Source organism: Pleurodeles waltl, chromosome 4_2 (assembly GCF_031143425.1).
Source record: "Pleurodeles waltl isolate 20211129_DDA chromosome 4_2, aPleWal1.hap1.20221129, whole genome shotgun sequence".
Classification (NCBI taxonomy): Eukaryota; Metazoa; Chordata; class Amphibia; order Caudata; family Salamandridae; genus Pleurodeles; species Pleurodeles waltl.
In genome coordinates, this window is record NC_090443.1 from 988,239,559 (window position 1) to 988,259,561 (window position 20,003).

Genomic DNA, 20,003 nt, shown 5'->3' on the forward strand with positions numbered 1-20,003 from the left:
CAGGAGAAGGGGACAAATGTGGCTCCATCAAGGAGGACTCCACCCTGATCATACATCTGTTAGGAGACTGCACAATAGCCTTTGCTGCTGGAAGGAAATCACATCAGACCAATGGTTGTGTCATTCTGTGACACTGCTCCAGCGACACGTTCCCAGGGTCCAGCAACCTCTGAAGCCTCAGAGGACTACCCTGCATCTAGAAGGACCAAGAACTCCTGAGGACAGCGGCTCTGTTCCCCAAAGACTGCAACTTTGCAACAAAGAAGCAACTTTGAAACAACACACTTTTCCCGCCGGAAGCGTGAGACTTTGCAATCTGCAGCCAACGCCCCCGGCTCGACTTGTGGAGAACAAACACCACAGGGAGGACTCCCCGGCGACTACGAAACCGTGAGTAGCCAGAGTTGACCCCCCTGAGCCTCACAGCAACGCCTGCAGAGGGAATACGGAGGCTCCCCCTGACCGCGACTGCCTGCTTCAAAGACCCGATGCCTGGTGAAGACACTGTACCCGCAGCCCCCAGGACCTGAAGGATCCGACCTCCAGTGCAGGAGCGACCCCCAGGTGGCCCTCTCCCTTGCCCAGGTGGTGGCTACCCCAAGGAGCCCCCCCCTTGCCTGCCTGCATCGCTGAAGAGACCCCTTGTTCTCCCATTGAAACCTATTGCGAACCCGACGCCTGTTTGCACACTGCACCCGGCCGCCCCCGTGCCGCTGAGGGTGTACTTTTTGTGCTGACTTGTGTCCCCCCCGGTGCCCTACAAAACCCCCCTGGTCTGCCCTCCGAAGACGCGGGTACTTACCTGCTGGCAGACTGGAACCGGGGCACCCCCTTCTCCATCGAAGCCTATGCGTTTTGGGCACCATTTTGACCTCTGCACCTGACCGGCCCTGAGCTGCTGGTGTGGTAACTTTGGGGTTGCTCTGAACCCCCAACGGTGGGCTACCTTGGACCCAAACTTGAACCCCGTAGGTGGTTTACGTACCTGCAAACACTTACCTCCCCCAGGAACTGTTGAAAATTGCACTGTCTAGCTATATGTCATTTATGTGAACACTGTATATGCTATTTTGCTAATTCAAAGTTCCTAAAGTTCCTAAGTGAAGTACCTTTCATTTATAGCATTACTTGTAAATCTTGAACCTGTGGTTCTTAAAATAAACTAAGAAAATATATTTTTCTATACAAAAACCTATTGGCCTGGAATTGTCTCCGAGTGTGTGTTCCTCATTTATTGCCTGTGTGTGTACAACAAATGCTTAACACTACCCTCTGATAAGCCTACTGCTCGACTACACTACCACAAAATAGAGCATTAGAATTATCTCTTTTTGCCACTATCTTACCTCTAAGGGGAACCCTTGGAATTTGTGCATGCTATTTCTTACTTTGAAATAGTACATACAGAGCCAACTTCCTACATCAGTAAACCTGGGTTAGCTCCAAAATGGTGCACCTAACCGGAGTAGGCGTGAGAAATTGCTATATTTCACCTTGTTACTTCCTCTTTGTGTGCGTGCTGCTTTCTGCTGCAACACACAGAGGAATATGCTTCTAAGGATTGTTTTTTGTGCAGGAAGGTATCCGTTCCTGCACAAAAACTATCTTGACTGCAATGCAGGCACCCTTGCAGCACGTAGCAAAGGTTCCCATGTTGGCGCTAGGCTTCCACACGTGTTGGCGCTCAAGTAGAGAGGAGAGGTGGCCCATATCTTTCTAAATATGGCACATTTCTGCTCTCTCCCTTTCATTCAACACACCGCAGGAAGTTACACCTCGCTGCATTGCATACATTTTTATTAAATCTGGGTCCAAGTGCGCCTCTGATTGTGTGTATGTTTGTGCTTCTAATTCCATGTGTGTAGAGGGTCAGAGGTTTGGTATGTGGATGTTTTTTATGCAACATTATTAACACAGAAGTGACAGAGGCACATTTTCAAATGTTTGGTAGCTCCTGGCAGGAATGTGTCAATGTTATGGTATTTACTGAAGAGGAAATGTTACATGCAAATATCCAATAAAAATATGTACATTTTTATTTATATTATGTGTAGGCTAAGTATTGGGGTCTCTGGCTTTAAAAATTAAGTGATGAGTAATATGTTCCCGTTGAGCTGAAATGAATGCCTGCTGAGCAAAACAAGAGGCCTCCCACTGCACAGACCCCTTCCGCGACAGCACTGTAAAAGGGATCCTGATCTGGCTCTAGTGAAGCGCAGAAAATGGGATCACAATATGGCGCCAGACATTTCAGAGGAACACGCCATAAGGAGTGATCCGAAGACCAACATCGGCCAAGAAATGAGTGAGCGAGTCAGAAATATTACATTCATTTGTGGAACCTTGGCATGGATATATTGGGATATCTGTAAAACAACAAACAGACCTGGTGAGGCAGCTAAATGTCTGCCTCCAGCAACCACAATCTCCCTCTCCTCGGACCCAGAGGAAGAGGAAATTGTTATCACACAGAACACAGACTCGTCGTCGTTGGTGGCACTCCTCTGACAAAATGAGGAACACTTACTGTGTTTTCTACCGCCTGTTCCTATGTCCAGGGGCGACGAGACCTCTTCGGAGCTGATATCCCCAAAGCTGAGTTCAGGGTCCGAGTCGTCCTCCCCCGAGGAACTCACTGTGGATTTCTTACTTGGGGCTGTCTTGACTCGACCTGAAGGAATTCAAAGGGGTGAGAAGTAGATTTTGGCCTGGTACTCCCTATAGTTAAACTCTGCTCTCAGTGGTGTACGATGTATATACATGACAAACCATGTCATAAGTTACAGTATCACTCTATGGGGCTGATTTAAGAGCCCCTAGTGCCTCCTTGCGCCATATTAGCATAATTTATTTTTACGCTAATGTGGCCCAACAAGGCCAAAATTGCCACGCCAAATTTACAATGTGACGCAATGCATGCATTGAGCCATTTTGTAACCCTTTGCGCTACATTTTGCCTGCGCCAGGGATGCAAAGGGAGTGTTCCCCCGAAAGGAGGCCAAAAAATGGTGCATAGAAATCTAAAAGATTTCTTTGCATCATTTATTTTGGCACTTTTAATGCCTACTCTGCAGGCGTTAAAAGGGAGCATGACATTGTTTTCAATGAGCCTCAATAGGCTTTGCAGGATTGGCGTAAATTTTTTTACACTAATCTTGCAAAGCTATGAACTAGCATCAACAATTTTGACGCTAGTTCCCCTTACTACCGCCATGGTGCGCTGCATCTCAGATACAGCGCACACGTGGTATTAGAGAGAGGTGAATGGGCTCAAGGAAAGTGGTGCTGCACTGTGTGCAGCGCCACCTTTCTTAAATCGGGCCCTATGAATTTAATAGCCCTAGAAATGAGATGTAATCATTATCTCCCACTATAATTAAACTAGTGCTGCAAGCAATGTTTGATGTACAAGAAGGACTGAATTGAAGTTTATAACTAATACGATTTAAAGTACTCATTTGATAAGCACCACAGTGGTAATTACCAAATGTGATACTCTTCTCTACTTCCTCTTCAGGAAGGGTACCAGTCCTATGGGACGAGACGCAATGAATCCCTGTGCCCTGGAGAGGGCGGATGCCCAGATAAGCTAGTCTCTTGATGTGTGGACGGCGTGGCCTACTGGTCCCACAATCCTGTACTTAAAGTAAGAAGGAACTCAACGAAGGGCTGCAAATGACCAAGCTGGAGGGTCTCTAACGCAGGAGGGTCTCCAGTCCCTCCGGAGACCCTTTTGAGCTTTTCAAATGCACTTAAGGACATGCAGCTGTTATATTCCATTACTCAATAGTAGCCACTGTTTCAGTTTCACTCACTTTAGTATATGTTCATTAACAGCCATTGTTTGTACCATCTGTTAAGGCATCTGCTACTTCACACCCAGCAGGACATTGGATATCTATACCAGGTGTAATAATAATCACTTAAGCCAACGCGCCTTATTTCACACATAACCAGTCACTGCATTTATTAATTTACAGCCAGTTTGTGTTTTGTGACTGTGCCATTATAGGTATACTGACTCTGACTAGTATTAAGTGTGAGTCCACCCGGTGCACTAATATAGGGGGTCAGTGTGGAACAGATAGGTATTTAAAGAAACCTGCATACTCACTTTCTGTTCCTCCATGCTTACTGATTTCCAATCAAATGTTAGTAATTTAAAATTAGTCACTAATATGATCACAATTCGAGTAAACTGAGTGTGAAGCATTAAACTCTAAATAACAGTTCAGTATTAGCACACACCAGGACTGCTATCTTTCACCCAAAAACATTCGCCACCATTTTTCGAGTGCCCGCAGAATAACAATGAAAAGACAACAAGTCTGCTTGAGTACAATGGGCCATAAGCTGTCTTGCTAAAATATTTCAGTGCGATCCTTCCTGATGTTATTGGCATCTGCCCTTTGATTTGTAGTGCAGTGCTTTCAATACTCAAGAGTGACATCCCACACAGTTCCGGCTTTCTATCACAGACCAGTGCCTGATCCGGCTTGCGAAGAGGTGCTAGTAAAGAGGTGAATGAGCGTTCAACGTGAGGTGAATGTGTTAAGTCAAACTGAGCGCATCTATGTAAAGCATTTTAAGAGATATCTACATATGTAAGCCAATTTGTGGTAGACAATGTTTTTGGTAACATAGTAGCCAGATAATGGTAATACACAGTACAGAACAGTGGTTCACTCAGTTATCATTCTTACAGTAATCTTATTTATTCATATCCTGATGATGACCCGCTGATTCACCCAAAGTGTTGAAACGCTGTTGACAGCGCTGCATTTGCTTTATCTTGACTTTTCAATAGTTAGGTTCTCGCTGTTGTATGATCATTTGAAACACGTGTACATACACACCTTTCACTTGACCTATTACCGGTGTGTCACAACCACAAGTACCAATTGCATGTGTTTGGATTAAACCATGTGACAAAGTGTGATGGTTTGTATTACTACTTCTGCCTGTCACTACCTTAAATGTTTGTGACTTAACCTCGGTCCACCAAACAAGCATACCATGTGATTGATACCCAAGTGAGTAACAATTCTATGTTTGTTAACACAGTACTAGAAAGATGAGAACCATGTGCAAGTATAATAATGGAGTGAGTGATCGCTGGCACGACTGGCGTTCACAACAGATTAAGTGTGCACTGCTCGTACTCACGGCTTCTCTCCTTCCTGGTGGGTGGGAGACGCAGGTTGCCTTTTGCGTGAAGTTTCTCTATTTCATCTTTGATGTTAGATATTGTGATCCTGCGGATTAAATGAAATGTGTTAGTTTCTTCATTGTCTGTTGCACTACAGGATTTCTGCTCAGAGCAGGTGTAGCTCCTAAGAGGCACTAGCTGTGGATTGCATATGCAAAGGAGGTGCAGAGTAGACAGGACAATGAGTACAACCGGACTGAACATGATTGTGTTGTGTATTCTGAGGATTTTTCTTTGCATTGACATAGTGTGCCTTAGTGTAAACATTTTTCGCCTGTAGTCCTAATGGCTCGGTGTGTGTGCGAGATGGAGTGCGTGTTTGCACACGCCTGCTCAGAGAAAGAATGTTTTAGGAACATCACGAACTGAGTAACTGATGATGTTACATTTGTTTAAGTCTGACTGAAAAAAGCTGGAGCTGGAGGTAGCTGAGAAAAGCAGCAAACAGGGACTGAGCTTGTGGACGATTCCGGGACCAGCTCCTCCCAGGAAGAACCTTCCAGGCAGGAGCCTGAAGGTAGAGTTATAACTAAGTAAACCTACCAGGGACCTTTATTGTGCTGTCGCGTGGGCTCTCATTATCCTAAATGAGACTACTGGATTTCTAGGCAGCAGGATCGATAACGGTGTGGGGGACTGAGTCTGACCCACGTGTAAGGAACTCTGTCACCCTAAATCCGGTTGTTGCTCCGGCTAACTAGCAGTGCCTCATTTCTCCCACGGGGAAGAAATGATTGGGCAGCCGAGCGCATGACATCTTTGGAACTTCTCAGGGAAGTCGTGGTCACTCAGATCCAAACCAACTCTCTCATTCACTATATGGTCTCATATACAAATGACAAAGACAGTATAAGTTTTATATAATGTTTTAATAAAACGACTGTATTTTAGATATTAAGGCGTGAGCCGCAATAACCAGAACAATACAACATAGTAGGATTGATATAGTAACCAGGAGAGTAAAACATAGAAATAAAGCTATCATAATTCCTAACCGTTTCTACTCTCCCTCTGCTTGTTCTATTTAGAGCACAGCATGTTAAGCTTTCAGCTTGCCTTTCTGTATCACTAGGGAGACGGACACACTCATACCTGAGCAAAGGCCTGTGATCTGGTTCAGCATCTGCAACGAGGCAGTCAGCGTCTAGTTGTGGTTCCCTGGTCGGAATCTCCCTCTGCCATGTATTGGGACAAGGAAGTGATTTTATAACTAACATGTCATCGTGATCACAAAATGTTCCTACGCAGGAATGGCAAGTCTAGACTCCTACCACGTCTATCGGCAATGTACCAGACTGTATCCTTGACTAAAGCACAGAGTGAATATGTTATGAAGAACTCCAGTGCTGAAGTAGGCAAAACAGTGTGATATGAATAAAAAACAACACCGTAGAACTGGCTATTCTGTAAAATAACAGTACGAAGCCTAATAGAAAGCATTTAGAGCAAAGTGCACAGAGGCTCTAAGCTGTTAGCAAATGAATAAAATATATTTAGGGCAAAGTGCACAGAGGCCTAAGGCCTGAAGCTAATGCGCAAAATATACGTAAAACTGACCACACTACAGTGCTAGTCACTGGGAAGATCCCAGGTCCTGAATCATCACCTGAACTAGATAACCAATCCTTACAACAACGCGGCACTGAAGTGAGAGATGAACCTCTTACTACAGATAAAATGATAAATCTGAAGAACTGTAAATTAAGTGGCAATATTGAGAAGTATAACCGCTAGCCATCCTAGAAGATCGAACAGAATGACAAAGAATGAATGCCGTTTGGGGAGTAGATCCGTGTTTTAAACATTGGGGGAATTTTTATCAGACTACCATGCCATGCAGCACAGCAGGTCACCTCGCTGCACTGCGTGACAGGGAAAGAGCAGGAATGCGCCGTATTTAAGGTATACGGCTCATTCTTGACTTTTCCCTTGCATTGGCGGACAAAGGGCTGCCTAGTACCAATGTAGGCACCCTTGCATCATGGTGCAAGGGTGCATACGATGCATGCAGGGGACACCTTCCTGCACAAAAACAATCCCGGGGGACATATTCATCTTTCTCTGTGTGCTAAAGAATTGAGCACATATAGAAACAGGAAGAAACGAGGAAAAATAGAGATTTCTCCCCGTCGAGCCTCCCTGGGTTTACAAGTTCTTGTAAATCTGGGGATGTGTAAAAATCTATAGGTGTTGCGTGGGAACACCACGCAATGCCTCCGTAGCGCAGAGTAAGGCAATGCAGCGATTTGCGCTGCGTTGCCTTACTTTAGATTTTTAGAGCCACACAGATTAGCTTTGTGTGGCTTCAAAAATCTGGCTTAAGATTTGCGTCGCTTTTGCACCACGTTGCATGGGGCAAGCATGACACAAACTGGATCATGAATATAGTCCTTAGTTCTCCAATACCTAAAATGGTGTAGCATAGTGGTTTGACTTCTTTTTTCCCATGCAAAATAATTAGGAAATAAGCTGAGTTTTCCTACAAGAAGAGCCAGCAGAGTTTAGAGAGCATCTCAGATCAGCTGCATAGTTAACCAAAGGCGCCCAAACCAGGCACCACATGAAAGCGTTTAAAAAGATTGTCAAGTAAAACTAAGGCCAGAATCCTCTGTCCCAGACGTACTGCCATTAGCTGTACTCAAAACGGTAAATCTAAGGGTTGGAAGAACAAGTGAGAAAGGGAAAGTGTGATATGACTCACCATTATACACAAGCCCTCACTCTATAAGCATAAAGCAAGTAGAGACCTGTCCATGGAATCTTCTGTTGTTTCTGTAGGGCTGTACTGCAACAAATGCAGCAGGACGTTCACAAAGATGACGACAAAAGATAGCCTCACAGATGTTAGGAGGCTAAGGGCCAGAGTTATTAAAAAGTAAGTGAGACCAACTGCTGTGCTGTGTGGCAGAGAGAGAGAGAGAGAGAGAAGGAATGCGGCATATATACTAAGATATCACACTCCGCCTGCGCTGGTGCAGTGAGCGCTGCCTAGCACCAACGCATGCACTTTGTGCTTTGGTAGGTTGTTTTTGAGCAGGAAGGGACACATTCCTGCACAAAAACAATCCTTTGTAGCTTTTTCCTCTTCATGCGTGTGCTGCAAAATGCAGCGCGGGTAGATAGAGGAAATAACGAGGAGAAATCTAGATATTTGTCCTCGTTACGCCTCTGCTGTGCTGGCCTAGCATTTTGACGCATTTCCAGGTTTACTACTCTTACTAAATCTGGGAATGCGCAAAACAATTCAAGGGTTGATGCGCGGGAATGCCCAGGCCCCACCCATGCAGTGCCTTCCCAATGCAGAGTAAGGGAAGGCAGTGACCTGTGCCGCCTTTCGTTACTCCAGGTTTACGAAGCCACGCAAGGTGGCTCTGCATGGCTTAGTAAATCTGACTTAAGCCCTTGCGTTACCTTGCATGATGCAAGGGCTTGATAAGTATAAATCCTGCCCTAAGTAAAAAATGGATATACAAATCAAATGTCTGTACATTAGGGGATTTATCAGTTAAATCTCCTAAAATAAACAGCACGCTTTTACTACTAAACTGTTTCTGGAGAGTACAGCTGACTGTTGCTGCTGACTGAGGGATGATGAAGGTGATTGCACCCATGAGCATTAACTCTGTCCAAGGCTGGGAAATGACAAATATGGGTAGGCTCAGTATTGACAAAAATGAATCTAAATTAATGAACGTTCAATGCAGGGGCTTTGTGTGTTGCAATGAGCTGAGTACAGCACTGGCTGAAAATTATAAAAAATAATTCCAACTGAGTATATTCTAGGGCCAAAATATACTAATGCTATGAGTCAGGTTTGTGTTAGTCCATCACACCCTCTCTGAAGAAAAAAGTTATGCCTACTCCTTATTCTCATCAGTTCCACATTCTCCCTTTTAAAGCTTCTCCGCGGTTTGTGTTCCCACCTCCCAAGCGTGATCCCTACATACGCTTTCTTCATTGTATGTAATCCCGCACTTGTCCTGTTCTTGTTTCCCTTTTCTTTAATTTTGCTCCCCACCTAGCCCTTAACCCTCCATTTTTCATCAGTATCTAGTCTGATCTTCCCCACCACTCTGCTTTCTACGGTTCCATTCACTAAAGTACCTAATCATGATGCTGCCCTCTCTCGCATTCTGTTCACTTCTTTTTCTTTCTTTCCAGATCCTGTTTTCCACATTTTATTTTAATGCAGACTATTCTGTAGGAATTATTTGCTCTTAATACTGTCAAGGAAGAGGAAAAGAAAGCATGCATCTTTAATAACACACATATATCCTTCTTTCATTCTATTCCTAAGTTTTCCTAAGACGTACTTGATGTGCTGAAGTTCCAATTGAGTCTGTTGGGATTCTGACTTAGCTCTATTTAGATCCATAGAGTTCCTTTTATAGTTCTCCAACAAATCTTCCAACATCTGGGGAGGGAACAAGAAACTGAAAGGTCAGAAAAGGCATTAGACAGTCACAATCTAGTAATGAGATATTACATCACTGTAATGGGTTAACACAGGAGAAGGGCCAACCTTCAAGACTTTGGGGAAAATTTATCAACCTTTCATGCAGCGCAATAAGTCACCTAGCTGCGCTGCGTGAAACGTAAAGGCTGGAATGTGTCACGTTTAACATTATACAGCGCATTCCTGTCCTTTCCTTGAGCTGATGCCCTTTTAGCTGCCTAGCGCCAATGCAGGCCCCCTTACGCTGTGGTGCAAGGGTGCCTATGTTGCAGGCAGGATTGTGTTGTGCAGGAAGGGATGCCGTCCTGCACAAAACAATCCTCAGAAGCATGTTCTTCTTTCTGTGTATGCTGCAGTACGCAGCACACAGAAAAAAGAAGACGTTATGCCTCGCCTGGGGAGGCGTAGCATTTTGAAACATTCCCAGGTCTATCAGCAATTGTCAATCTGTGAATGCGCAAAAATCCATGTGTGGACACATGGGAAGACCCATGCTCCACCCATGGAACGTCTACCTGACGTAGAGTAACGCAACACAGCAATCTGCATTGCCTTACTCTAGATTTATCAAAAGCCACTCAGGACCATGTACGGTGGCCATGTGTGACCTGATTAATCTGACTTAGTAGTTGCGTCGCCCTTGAGACCCTTGCGTGGCGCAAGGGTGACACAGCTCAATGGTAAATATGGCCCTTTGATTTCCAACACTGCAACATCTACAGAGTGCTGTAGTGCACATCTCTGACATTACAGAATAAAGAATGTTTTTTTTTACCTGTAATCCCAGTTCTCTCTTAGGGGAATCTTCATTGATGTCTTAAGCACTGAATGGTCCCACCCACATGTGGGGTTCCTGGAACACTTTTTCACAATAAATGTAGATGTTTGGCTTTCTTCGGGAAGGCCTGCAAAATCACTTAAGAGAAAAACATGCAGCCTATAGGAACAGGCTACAGTGGCCCAATTCCTCATATTGCACTTGAAAAAGGAGGCCAAGAGAATCATGTATGTATATAATTTGACAATGTTTTTGAAAAAACAGCTTAAATCTCTTTGACAAACCCTTTTTTGTTAGAGTATAGGAATGAACGAAAGCAGGGCAGTGTATCCCCATAGGTTGTCATTATGCAAGTTAAAAATAGTGTAGAAAGCTGGCCTGGTGTGTGGTGGGTACCTATGGTACTTTCACTTTATATCAGGTATCCCCTTTTAGTGAAATGTAGGCAGTGTCTAGTAGCCAGGCTCTCTAGAGGTAGCAGTGGATGAGCAGCCTAGGCTTATCTAGGAGACATGCAAAGCCCATGCAATACCACTACAGTCCCATAGCACTTACACACATGAAAAAAAAAAAACACTCAGGCCCATATTTATACTTTTTGACGCAAATCAGCGCTAACGCTGGCTAACACCATTCCAACGGGCCAGCCGGGCGCCTTATTTATGGAATGACGTTAGCCGGGGCTGCGGCCTGGTTAGCGTCAAAATAAATGACGGTAACTGGGCTGGGGAGGCGAAGGGAATACTGTGGGTTGTGTGTCAAAGAATGGTGCAAGTCAGGTTAGAGTCAAATATTGGCTCTAACCAGACTAGCACCATTTTTGGACGCACAACCCCCATGGAAATGACTCCTGTCTTAGCAAAGACAGGAGTCATGCCCCCTTCCCAATGGCCATGCCCAGGGGACTTCTGTCCCCTGGGCATGGCCATTGGGCACAGTGGCATCTAGGGGGGCCCAAGTTAGACCCCCTATGCCACTTAATAAAAAGAAATATTTATACTTCCCTGCACTCAACATGGATGGGTCCCCCCATCCATGGGTGTCCTCCCGGGGTGGGCGAGGGTGGCAGGGGGTGTCCCTGGGAGCAGGGAAGGGCACCTGTGGACTGCTTCCATGGTCTCCCACCATGGAAATGAGCCCACAGGTCTTTTAACGCCTGCTCTGACCCAGATGTTAAAAAACGGCGCAAATCCGGCTGTGCGCCTTGTTTTAAGGCCCGCCTCCTCCTGTGCGTCATTTTGACGCCAGAGGATAAATAAGGCGCACATGCCTTAGAGTCATTTTTTGCATGGGAACGCCGACCTTGCAAGTCATTAGCGCAAGGTAGGTTTTCACGTACAAAAAATGTCTCAAACTCCATAACTGTGGCGTTAGACGGGTCTAGCGCCAAAGTATAAGTATGGAGTTAGGTTTGCGCCGAATTTGTGCCAAAATAAATTACGCAAATCCAGCGCAAACAGAGTGTAAATATGGGCCTCAGTGTTATAAAAATAAAGGTACTTTATTTTAGTGATACAATTACCAAAAAGTACAAGAGAGGCAACCCTCCAATAGGAGGTAAGTAACACACTTAATATGTACACCAGTAAACAATAATAGGCATAAAAAGCAATAGAAAATAGTGCAAATAGCAATAGACAATAGTGACCCTAGGGGGAGCCCAAACCATATACTAAAAAAAATGGAATGCGAATGCAGGACCCCCACTTAGGTAAGTGGAGCTGGGAGTATTAGAAAACAGCAAAGGTAAGTAACACAGTACCCCCCAGCGATCAGGAATGCAGGATAAAACACTGGCTTTCCCCCCAAACCACCCAAAAGGAGGAAAAGAAGAATAAGAAGACACCCAGAGAAGACTGTAATAAAACCATCGGTGGATTCCTGAAGAAAGAAAACCTCTGGAGAGAGGGGACCAAGTCCAAGAGTCACAGTGGAATCCAGGAGGAGTAGGAGGTACTACACACCCAGCTGTGGATGCAGGAGTTGGTCGACGATTCTGAAGAACAGGTCAGCACTGCAGGCAAGGAGCCGGAGAAGCGTTCCAGTTGGATGCAGAAGATGTCCCACGCCGGAAGGAAGATTGCAGACCGTTGTCGGTGCAGGATTTCCACCAACAAGCCTTGGCAAAGGCAATCTCGCGGTTAGTGGAAAAAGGTGCTGCTGGGGACTAGCAAGGCCCAGGAGGACTGAACCCAGGAGGGGGAGTCACAGAGGACCCTCAGCGTCGCAGAGAGCCCAAAAGAGCAGCGGAAGCGCCCACAGGAGTCCCACAGGACGGGGACATAGACATCACAAAAGGAGCCCAAACAGCACTACAAAAGTGGATCCCACGCCACAGGAGAACCATGCAGGAGGCTGTGCTTTGCAGGATGGCGTGCTGGGGGCTGGAGCTACACGTCGCCTAAAGATCCCTTGGCAGCTGCAAGAGACATGGTCACGGGGGTACTGTCCTGCGTGGGAAGGCAAAGGCTTACCTCCACCAAAGTTGGACAGCTGGCAGAGAGAGAGAGAGAGGACCAAGAGGACTACTCCGGACCACCACCCATGATGCAGGATCCAAGCAGCTCAGCAGGAGAGGAGATCCATGAAACCGGTCGTCGCTTGTTGTAGGTACCTGCAGTTGCAGGAAAGTGACTCCTTCACTCCAAGGGAGATTCCTTCTTCTTGTACAGGATGAAGAGTTGTAGTATTCTGAGGATGCACAGCAAAGACATCTGAGGACCCACCCAAGAGAGAGACGTTTAATAGCCCTGAAAGAGGGAATTGGTCACCTAACCAGGTAAGCACCTATCAGGAGGGGGGGGGGGCTCAGACGTCACCTGCTTGGCTGGCCTGGCCTCTCAAATGCTCCCAGAGTTCCCTGCCAAACTTAGAATCAAGATGGCAGAACCCTGGGACCCTTTGGAGGAGCTCTGGGCACAATACCTGGGGTGGTGAGAGAAAGGGGAGTAGTCACTCCCCTTTCCATTGTCCAGTTTCGCACTAGAGCAGGGACTGGGGATCTCTGAACCTGTGTGGACTGGTTTATGCATGTAGGACATAAACCAAATGTGCCCTTCAAAGCAAACCAGTGGCTTGGGGAGGCTACACCTCCCAAGCCAGCCACACCTATTTCCAAAAGGAAAATGTGTTACCTCCCTCTCTCAAAGGAAATCCTTTGTCCTGCCTTCCTGGGCTTGATCAGATCAAGCAGCAGGAGGAGGGCAGAAACCTGTCGGAGGGGTAGCAACTGCTGGGCTACCTGGAAAAACCCTGTAAGACGGGTGGTAGCAATGCTGGGGGGTCCTCTAAGGAGCCCCCAGATTGCATGGAATCATACTTCTAATACTTGCAACAGTATTGGGGTATGAATCCTACATGTTTGATACCAAACATGCCCAGATTCAGAGTTCTCATTATGTAGCTGGACATAGGTAGATAATACCTATAGGTGATATGTGCCCAGTACACATATAAAGTGGTGTCCCCGCACTCATGAAGTCCAGTAAAATGGGGCTGGAGTTTGTGGAGGCACCTCTGATAGTGCAGGGGTGCCCTCACACACAGGTACCTGCACCCTGCCCTCTGGGCTGGAACGGCCTACCACAGGGGTGACTTGCAGTGACCTGGTGCAGTGCCCTGTAGTGAAACCGGGTGTGTGCACCCGGTTCCTGCAGACTGCAATGGCAGGCCTGCAGAACACTTTCTATGGGCTCCCTATGGGTGGCAGAATAATTGCTGCAGCCCATAGGCATCCTCTGGAACCTCAATGCCCTGGGTATCTAGGTACCATATACTAGGGACTTACATGAGGGGACCAGTTTGCCAATTGTGGGAATAAAAAGGTACAATTTAGAGGAGAGAGCAAAACTACCCGGGTTCGGGTTAGCAGGAACCCAGAAGACACAGTCAAACATACTGACAACAGGCAGAATATGGGGGGGGGGGGGTGTGGGGGGGGGGGGGGTAACAATGCCAAGAAAGAGGGCGCTTTCCTACAAATAGGGACTGTGCCTTTAACAACCTAGGGACCATAAGTATCCCATCATGCTCAGCAGGTGACAGCTGTTTCAGTCCCATGGTTACCTCTGGTAAGTCCACTGGGAAGGCAGGAGGGGTTGCTTATGGCTTCAATGGTGATTCCCCAAAGAGAGAACTGGGATTACAGGTAAGAAAACATTCCTTTTCTCTCAGGGGGATCTCCATTGATAGTCATAAGCACTCAATAGAGTAGCAATCCCATCCTCACCAAGAGCGGTGAAGAAGTCAGAAAAATGACTAAGCTAGCCATTAAGCAAACAGATTTCTGAGGGAGGTCTATCCTACTTGAGCATCTGCTCTAGCTTCGTAGTCCAGGCAGTATTGCTTGGTGAATGTGTTAACAGATCTCCACACAGATGCTTTGCAAATTTCCACTGAAGGAACTGGACCATAGTTGATAAAACATGCAACATCCACATATCGGACCAATTGTTTATCTAGATAAAACCTCAAGACCCTCCTCGCATCTAGAGAATTAAGATTTATTTTCGCCAGAGTTGAAGGATGGTGGAAGAATGTTGGTAATGAGATTGCCTGATTGACGTGGAAATCCAAAATAACCTTAGGGAGGAATTGTGGGTGAGTCCTCATGACGACTTCCTTAGAAAGGAACACTGTGTATGGTTTGTGAAAGCATAATGCTTGGATCTAGCTACTGCTTGGATGCTGATGCGACTGCTATAAGTAAAGTAAAGTGACTTTCCATGATAGATGTTGTGGGGATGTCTTGTGAATGGGCTTGAAAGGGTCCTGCATAAGCTGTGAAAGGACTATGTTGAGCTCCCAGGGAAGTGAAGGTTGCCCAATGAGAGGGAAAACCTTTAACTCTTCTAGAAAATCCTTGACTATGCGGATTTTGAAAAAAGAGGTTTGTGAAGGACACTTTCTGTAGGCAGTAAGAGCTGCCATGTGAACTCTTATTGAAGAGAACTGCAAGACAGATTTTGCCAAATTATGTGAGTATGGAAGAATCACATCTTCCTGGCCAGTTGTAGGGTCCACGTTCTTGGAAGAACACCAAATGCAAAATCTCTTCCACTTCAAGGCATATGCGGAATGGGTTGAAGGCTACTTAGCCTCTTTGAGGATCTCCATGCAGTCTTGAGGCAGGTTCAAGAGTCTGTACTGCACTAGCTCAGCAGCTATACAGCCAAATTCAAAGAGAAGAGATTAGGATGAACTATCTGGCCTCTGTATTTCATTAGCAGGTCTGGTCTGCAAGGCAGCTTGAGATGTGGACGCTCTGACTGGTGAAGAAGATCTGTGAACCACCATTGCCATGGCCTTAACATTACTCCAATTTAGGAAAGAGTTGAAGACACACCTCTTTAACAAACACTACATCACAATGCATTACCCATCCACAAATAGCTACCACTGCTATTACTTGCTGACTTTACGCTTATCCTTGACCCAGTAGAGCAGTTTGCCATCTTTGGATACAGTCACACTACAGAAGTACGACATACATACACAATGAAGCCTCTGTCCATACCTTACTGTTTTGGTCATGCCCTCGTCTTGTCTCATGGCTGGCAGACATGTGCTGTAGCAGATCCTCTTCTTGCCGGCCTGTGAAGAATAAACACTGTCAAGTCTCAGTGAGAGAATCAAAGGAAACAGCAATACTCCCTGGAAAGGGATTGTAATTAAAAAAGTCAATTTTCCGGACTTGTTATCTGTTCTAATAATGCACTCCTGTGCATGAAACGGACAAGCCCTGCCTAGTTTAAGGACAGTCTGGGTCCCCTCATAACTCATCCAAGTTCTAATTCTTTAAGCTTAAAAAAACATTGAAAAATAGAGTCCAGATAAGGAGTCTTCTCCTCCCTTGTTAGTCTCTCATGCTTAATGGATGGAGAATAAGAACTGTAAGGGCTTCGGCGTGCGAGAGATAATAACCCCACTCCCACTGCTCCTGACCGGCAGGGGGAGGCACTTCATTCTTTTATCTAGCGCTGTTTATCCAGACATTAAGGCTCAGATTTATGGGGACTTGGCACAGGGCAGAGCAGCAAGTCACTTTGCTGTGCTGCCCTGCATCAAAGTGAAAGGGCAGGAATTCTCTGTATCTATGGAATATGCTGCATTCCTGTCCTTTTCCCCCTGTACAAGTGTGGTTTTACCAGCCTTGGCCCAACACAATCCCACTTGCCCGTTGCAGGCAGGATTGATTTTGTGCAGTCACGGACACCTTCCTGCACAAAAACAATCATAGGAGGCGTTTTCCTATTTCTATGTGTGCTGCAGAATGCAGCACACAGAGAAAGAGGGAAAAACAAGAAGATATACAGATATTTCTCCTTGTCGCACCTTCCCTATGGAGGTGTAAGGTTTTGATGCATCCCCAAGTTTGCATGGCATTGTAAATCTGGGGATGCGTCAAAATCCACGGGTGTTGCATGGAAACACCCACGGCAATGCCCATGGATACCTTCCTAAGGCAGAATAAGGCAATGCAGTGATTTGTGCTGGCTTGTCTTACTCCACATCTAGGAGGCCATTCAAAGCCACAAAAAGTAGCTTTGCGTGGCAGCATAGATAAAACGGAGAGGTTTGTGCTGTGGTGTCACAAACGTGACATAACAGTGGCACAAAGGGTTAGGCAAGTGCTCAAAACACCTGGACCAAAGCCCCCCTGAGGGTGTCTTTAAAACATGGCACCTTTGGGTCACAATGGTTAGGCGAGTGCACCAGACACTTAGGGCCATATTTATACTTTTTGACGCTAAACTGCGCTAACGCAGTTTAGCGTCAAAAAGTTTTGCGCCGTCTAACGCCATTCTGAAGCGCCATGCGGGCGCCGTATTTATGGAATGGCGTTAGACGGCGCAATCAGACCGGCGCTGCCTGGTGTGCGTGGAAAAAAACCACGTAGACCAGACAGCGCCGGCGTAGGGGGAAAATGGCACATGGGCGTCTTAAAATGGGGCAAGTCAGGTTACGTCGAAAAAATCGTCTTAACCCGACTTGCGCCATTTTTTAACGACGCCCATCCCCCATCAACATGACTCCTATCATTGTAAAGATAGGAGTCATGCCCCCTTGCCCAATGGCCATGCCCAGGGGACTTCTGTCCCCTGGGCATGGTCATTGGGCATAGTGGCATGTAGGGGGGCACAAATAAGGCCCCCCTATGCCACCAAAAAAAAATATAAAAAATTATACTTACCTGAACTTACCTGAATGTCCCTGGGGTGGGTCCCTCCATCCTTGGGGGTCCTCCTGGGGTGGGCAAGGGTGGCAGGGGGGGTCCCTGGGGGCATGGGAGGGCACCTGTGGGCTCATTTTGAGCCCACAGGCCCCTTAACGCCTGCCCTGAGCAGGCGTTAAAAAGTGGCGCAAATGCGCCGTTTTTTGCCACGCCAACTCCCGGGCGTCTCTTTTGCCCGGGAGTATAAATACCACGTAAAGGCCTGGGAGTCATTTTTTAGACGGGAACGCCTCCCTTGCATATCATTAACGCAAGGAAGGGGTTCACGCTAAAAAATGACGCACATTCCGGGAACTTTGGCGCTATTCGCCTCTAACGCCATAGTATAAATATGGCGTTAGTTGGCGTTAGTTTTGCGTCGAAATTGCGTCAAAAATAACGACGCAATTTCGGCGCAAACGGAGTATAAATATGGCCCTTAGGCCCGTATTTATACTTTTTTTAGCGCCGCATTTGCGCCGCTTTTTGACGCAAAACGGCGCAAACCTACAAAATACAATGGTATTTTGCAAGTTTGCACCGTTTTTGCGTCAAAAAACGACGCAAATGCGGCGCAAAAAAAGTATAAATACGGGCCTTACCGGCCTCATACTGCCTTGAGAGTCTCAATGAAACATGGCAGATTTGGGTCTTGTACTATCATTAGCAAAACAACTACCTATATACTTTCCAAGATATTCACTATAGACCTAGTCGAGCAATGTACTAGACACTGGTAACTCTTGTGGTAGAAGAGATACTTACGGATCTTTTGCTTTAGCTGGTCTATTTCCCTGCGCACACTTTCGCTTTCCTTCCAGATGGTCCTTTTGCTAAAAAAACAATAATAGGAAAAAGTGATTAGCAGGTCCATGGACCAGAATGAAACGGTCTAGCCACAGGTCTAGACTCTCAGCACTAACAAAGAAACTAACAGACATCAGCAAGTTATGGGAATGGAAAGTAAAATCTCCACCACAGTATACCCATCCAGTGACAGCCCAGAAGATCACTGGTGCAGCCCCAAGCATGAAAACCCTGGCTTTTGAGGCCTGGAACCATCTCTTAAGGACACATATGATAGTACAATTCAAAACGGGAAGAACTGGGAAGCGAGAAGCCTTATGCAAGCAATGAAATAAGCAAAGAACAAGCACCCAAAATAATTCTTACCATCTTTACAATATATAACACATGTAACCTTTCTGCAGCTTGAGACCATTGTACTTCAGACACCTAGGTTCAGAAAAGAAGCACACATGCCTTTGAAATATCTAAAGCACACTCTTGGCACTACATCACTTGTTCTCCGTCAGGAAGCTGCAGCCAGCTTGGGCTAAAACATTTTCAACGTGTGTCTCATCTTAAAGGTGTGTAGCAAAGGGTCAGGCAAGGCTATGATGCAAAAGCATTAAGAATGGCAGCTTCACACCTATGATTTGTGAAATTAAAGGTGATATACTTTAACAAAAAGTTAAAGTATATCACCAAATAATGTTTTCACGTCTGTTGGATTTTCTTACAAAATACATTGCAATTATCTTACTTTTAATGTTTGGTAAACATTGCTTTTCATAGGTGTTCCTGCATTTTGTCAGCTACCTCAAAAATATTTCCTTTCACACTACAAATATCTTTAGAGAGACAGTACCCAGTGAGTACGCTGGATAAGAGTCAATGTATATAAAAAAATATCTATTAAATTCAAGTTAGGGCTGTTTCCAAAATTACAAAAAAATTATATCAGAAATAACACAAATATAAAAGCTTTCAAACTTTTTTTTAGTGAGTTCATGAAACTGGATGTTATGGTTGTGATTGAAAACTGGGAAAAAACTTGAACCTTGGGAGTTATGATGAACAACGTCACATTATCACCATGCACTGGTCATATCCGGAGAAACGTCACTGAAGAAATCACTTAGGGCCATATTTATACTCTGTTTGCGCCGGATTTGCGTCGTTTTTTTTTTACGCAAAACGAACTCCATATTTATACTCTGGCGTTAGACGCGTCTAGCGCCAAAGTTCATGGAGTTTGCATAATTTTTTAGCGTGGACACCTACTTTGCGTTAATGATATGCAAGGTAGGCGTTCCCTTCTAAAAAATGACTCCGAGGCATGTGCGCCGTATTTACACTCCCGGGCAAAAATAACGGCCGGGAGTGGGCGGGTAAAAAAAAATTACGGCCAGCCGCTTTTGCGTCATTTTTTAACGCCTGCTCAGGGCAGGCGTTAAGGAACCTGTGGGCTCGGAAGGAGCCCAGAGGTGCCCTACCATGCCCCCAGGGACACCCCCTGCCACCCTTGCCCACCCCAGGAGGACGCCCAAGGATGGAGGGACCC

The 20,003-nt window shown here is 45.8% G+C and overlaps 1 protein-coding gene across 6 annotated transcripts in view; it reads right to left on the reverse strand.

Moving 5' to 3' along the window:
• The window catches only part of LOC138293569 (coiled-coil domain-containing protein 159-like), a 130,293-nt gene that overhangs the window by 5,562 nt on the left and 104,728 nt on the right, over positions 1-20,003 (reverse strand). For 5 of the 6 annotated variants that reach the window (XM_069232835.1, XM_069232838.1, XM_069232836.1 and 2 more), the window contains 5 exons: positions 18,422-18,489; positions 15,959-16,035; positions 9,523-9,623; positions 5,167-5,255; positions 2,528-2,671 (listed from right to left, as the gene is read on the reverse strand). In XM_069232835.1, coding sequence (XP_069088936.1) covers positions 2,528-2,671; positions 5,167-5,255; positions 9,523-9,623; positions 15,959-16,035; positions 18,422-18,489 — 479 coding nt within the window. The remainder of the gene's footprint in view (positions 1-2,527; positions 2,672-5,166; positions 5,256-9,522; positions 9,624-15,958; positions 16,036-18,421; positions 18,490-20,003) is intronic. The other variant, XM_069232837.1, reaches the window with a different exon arrangement.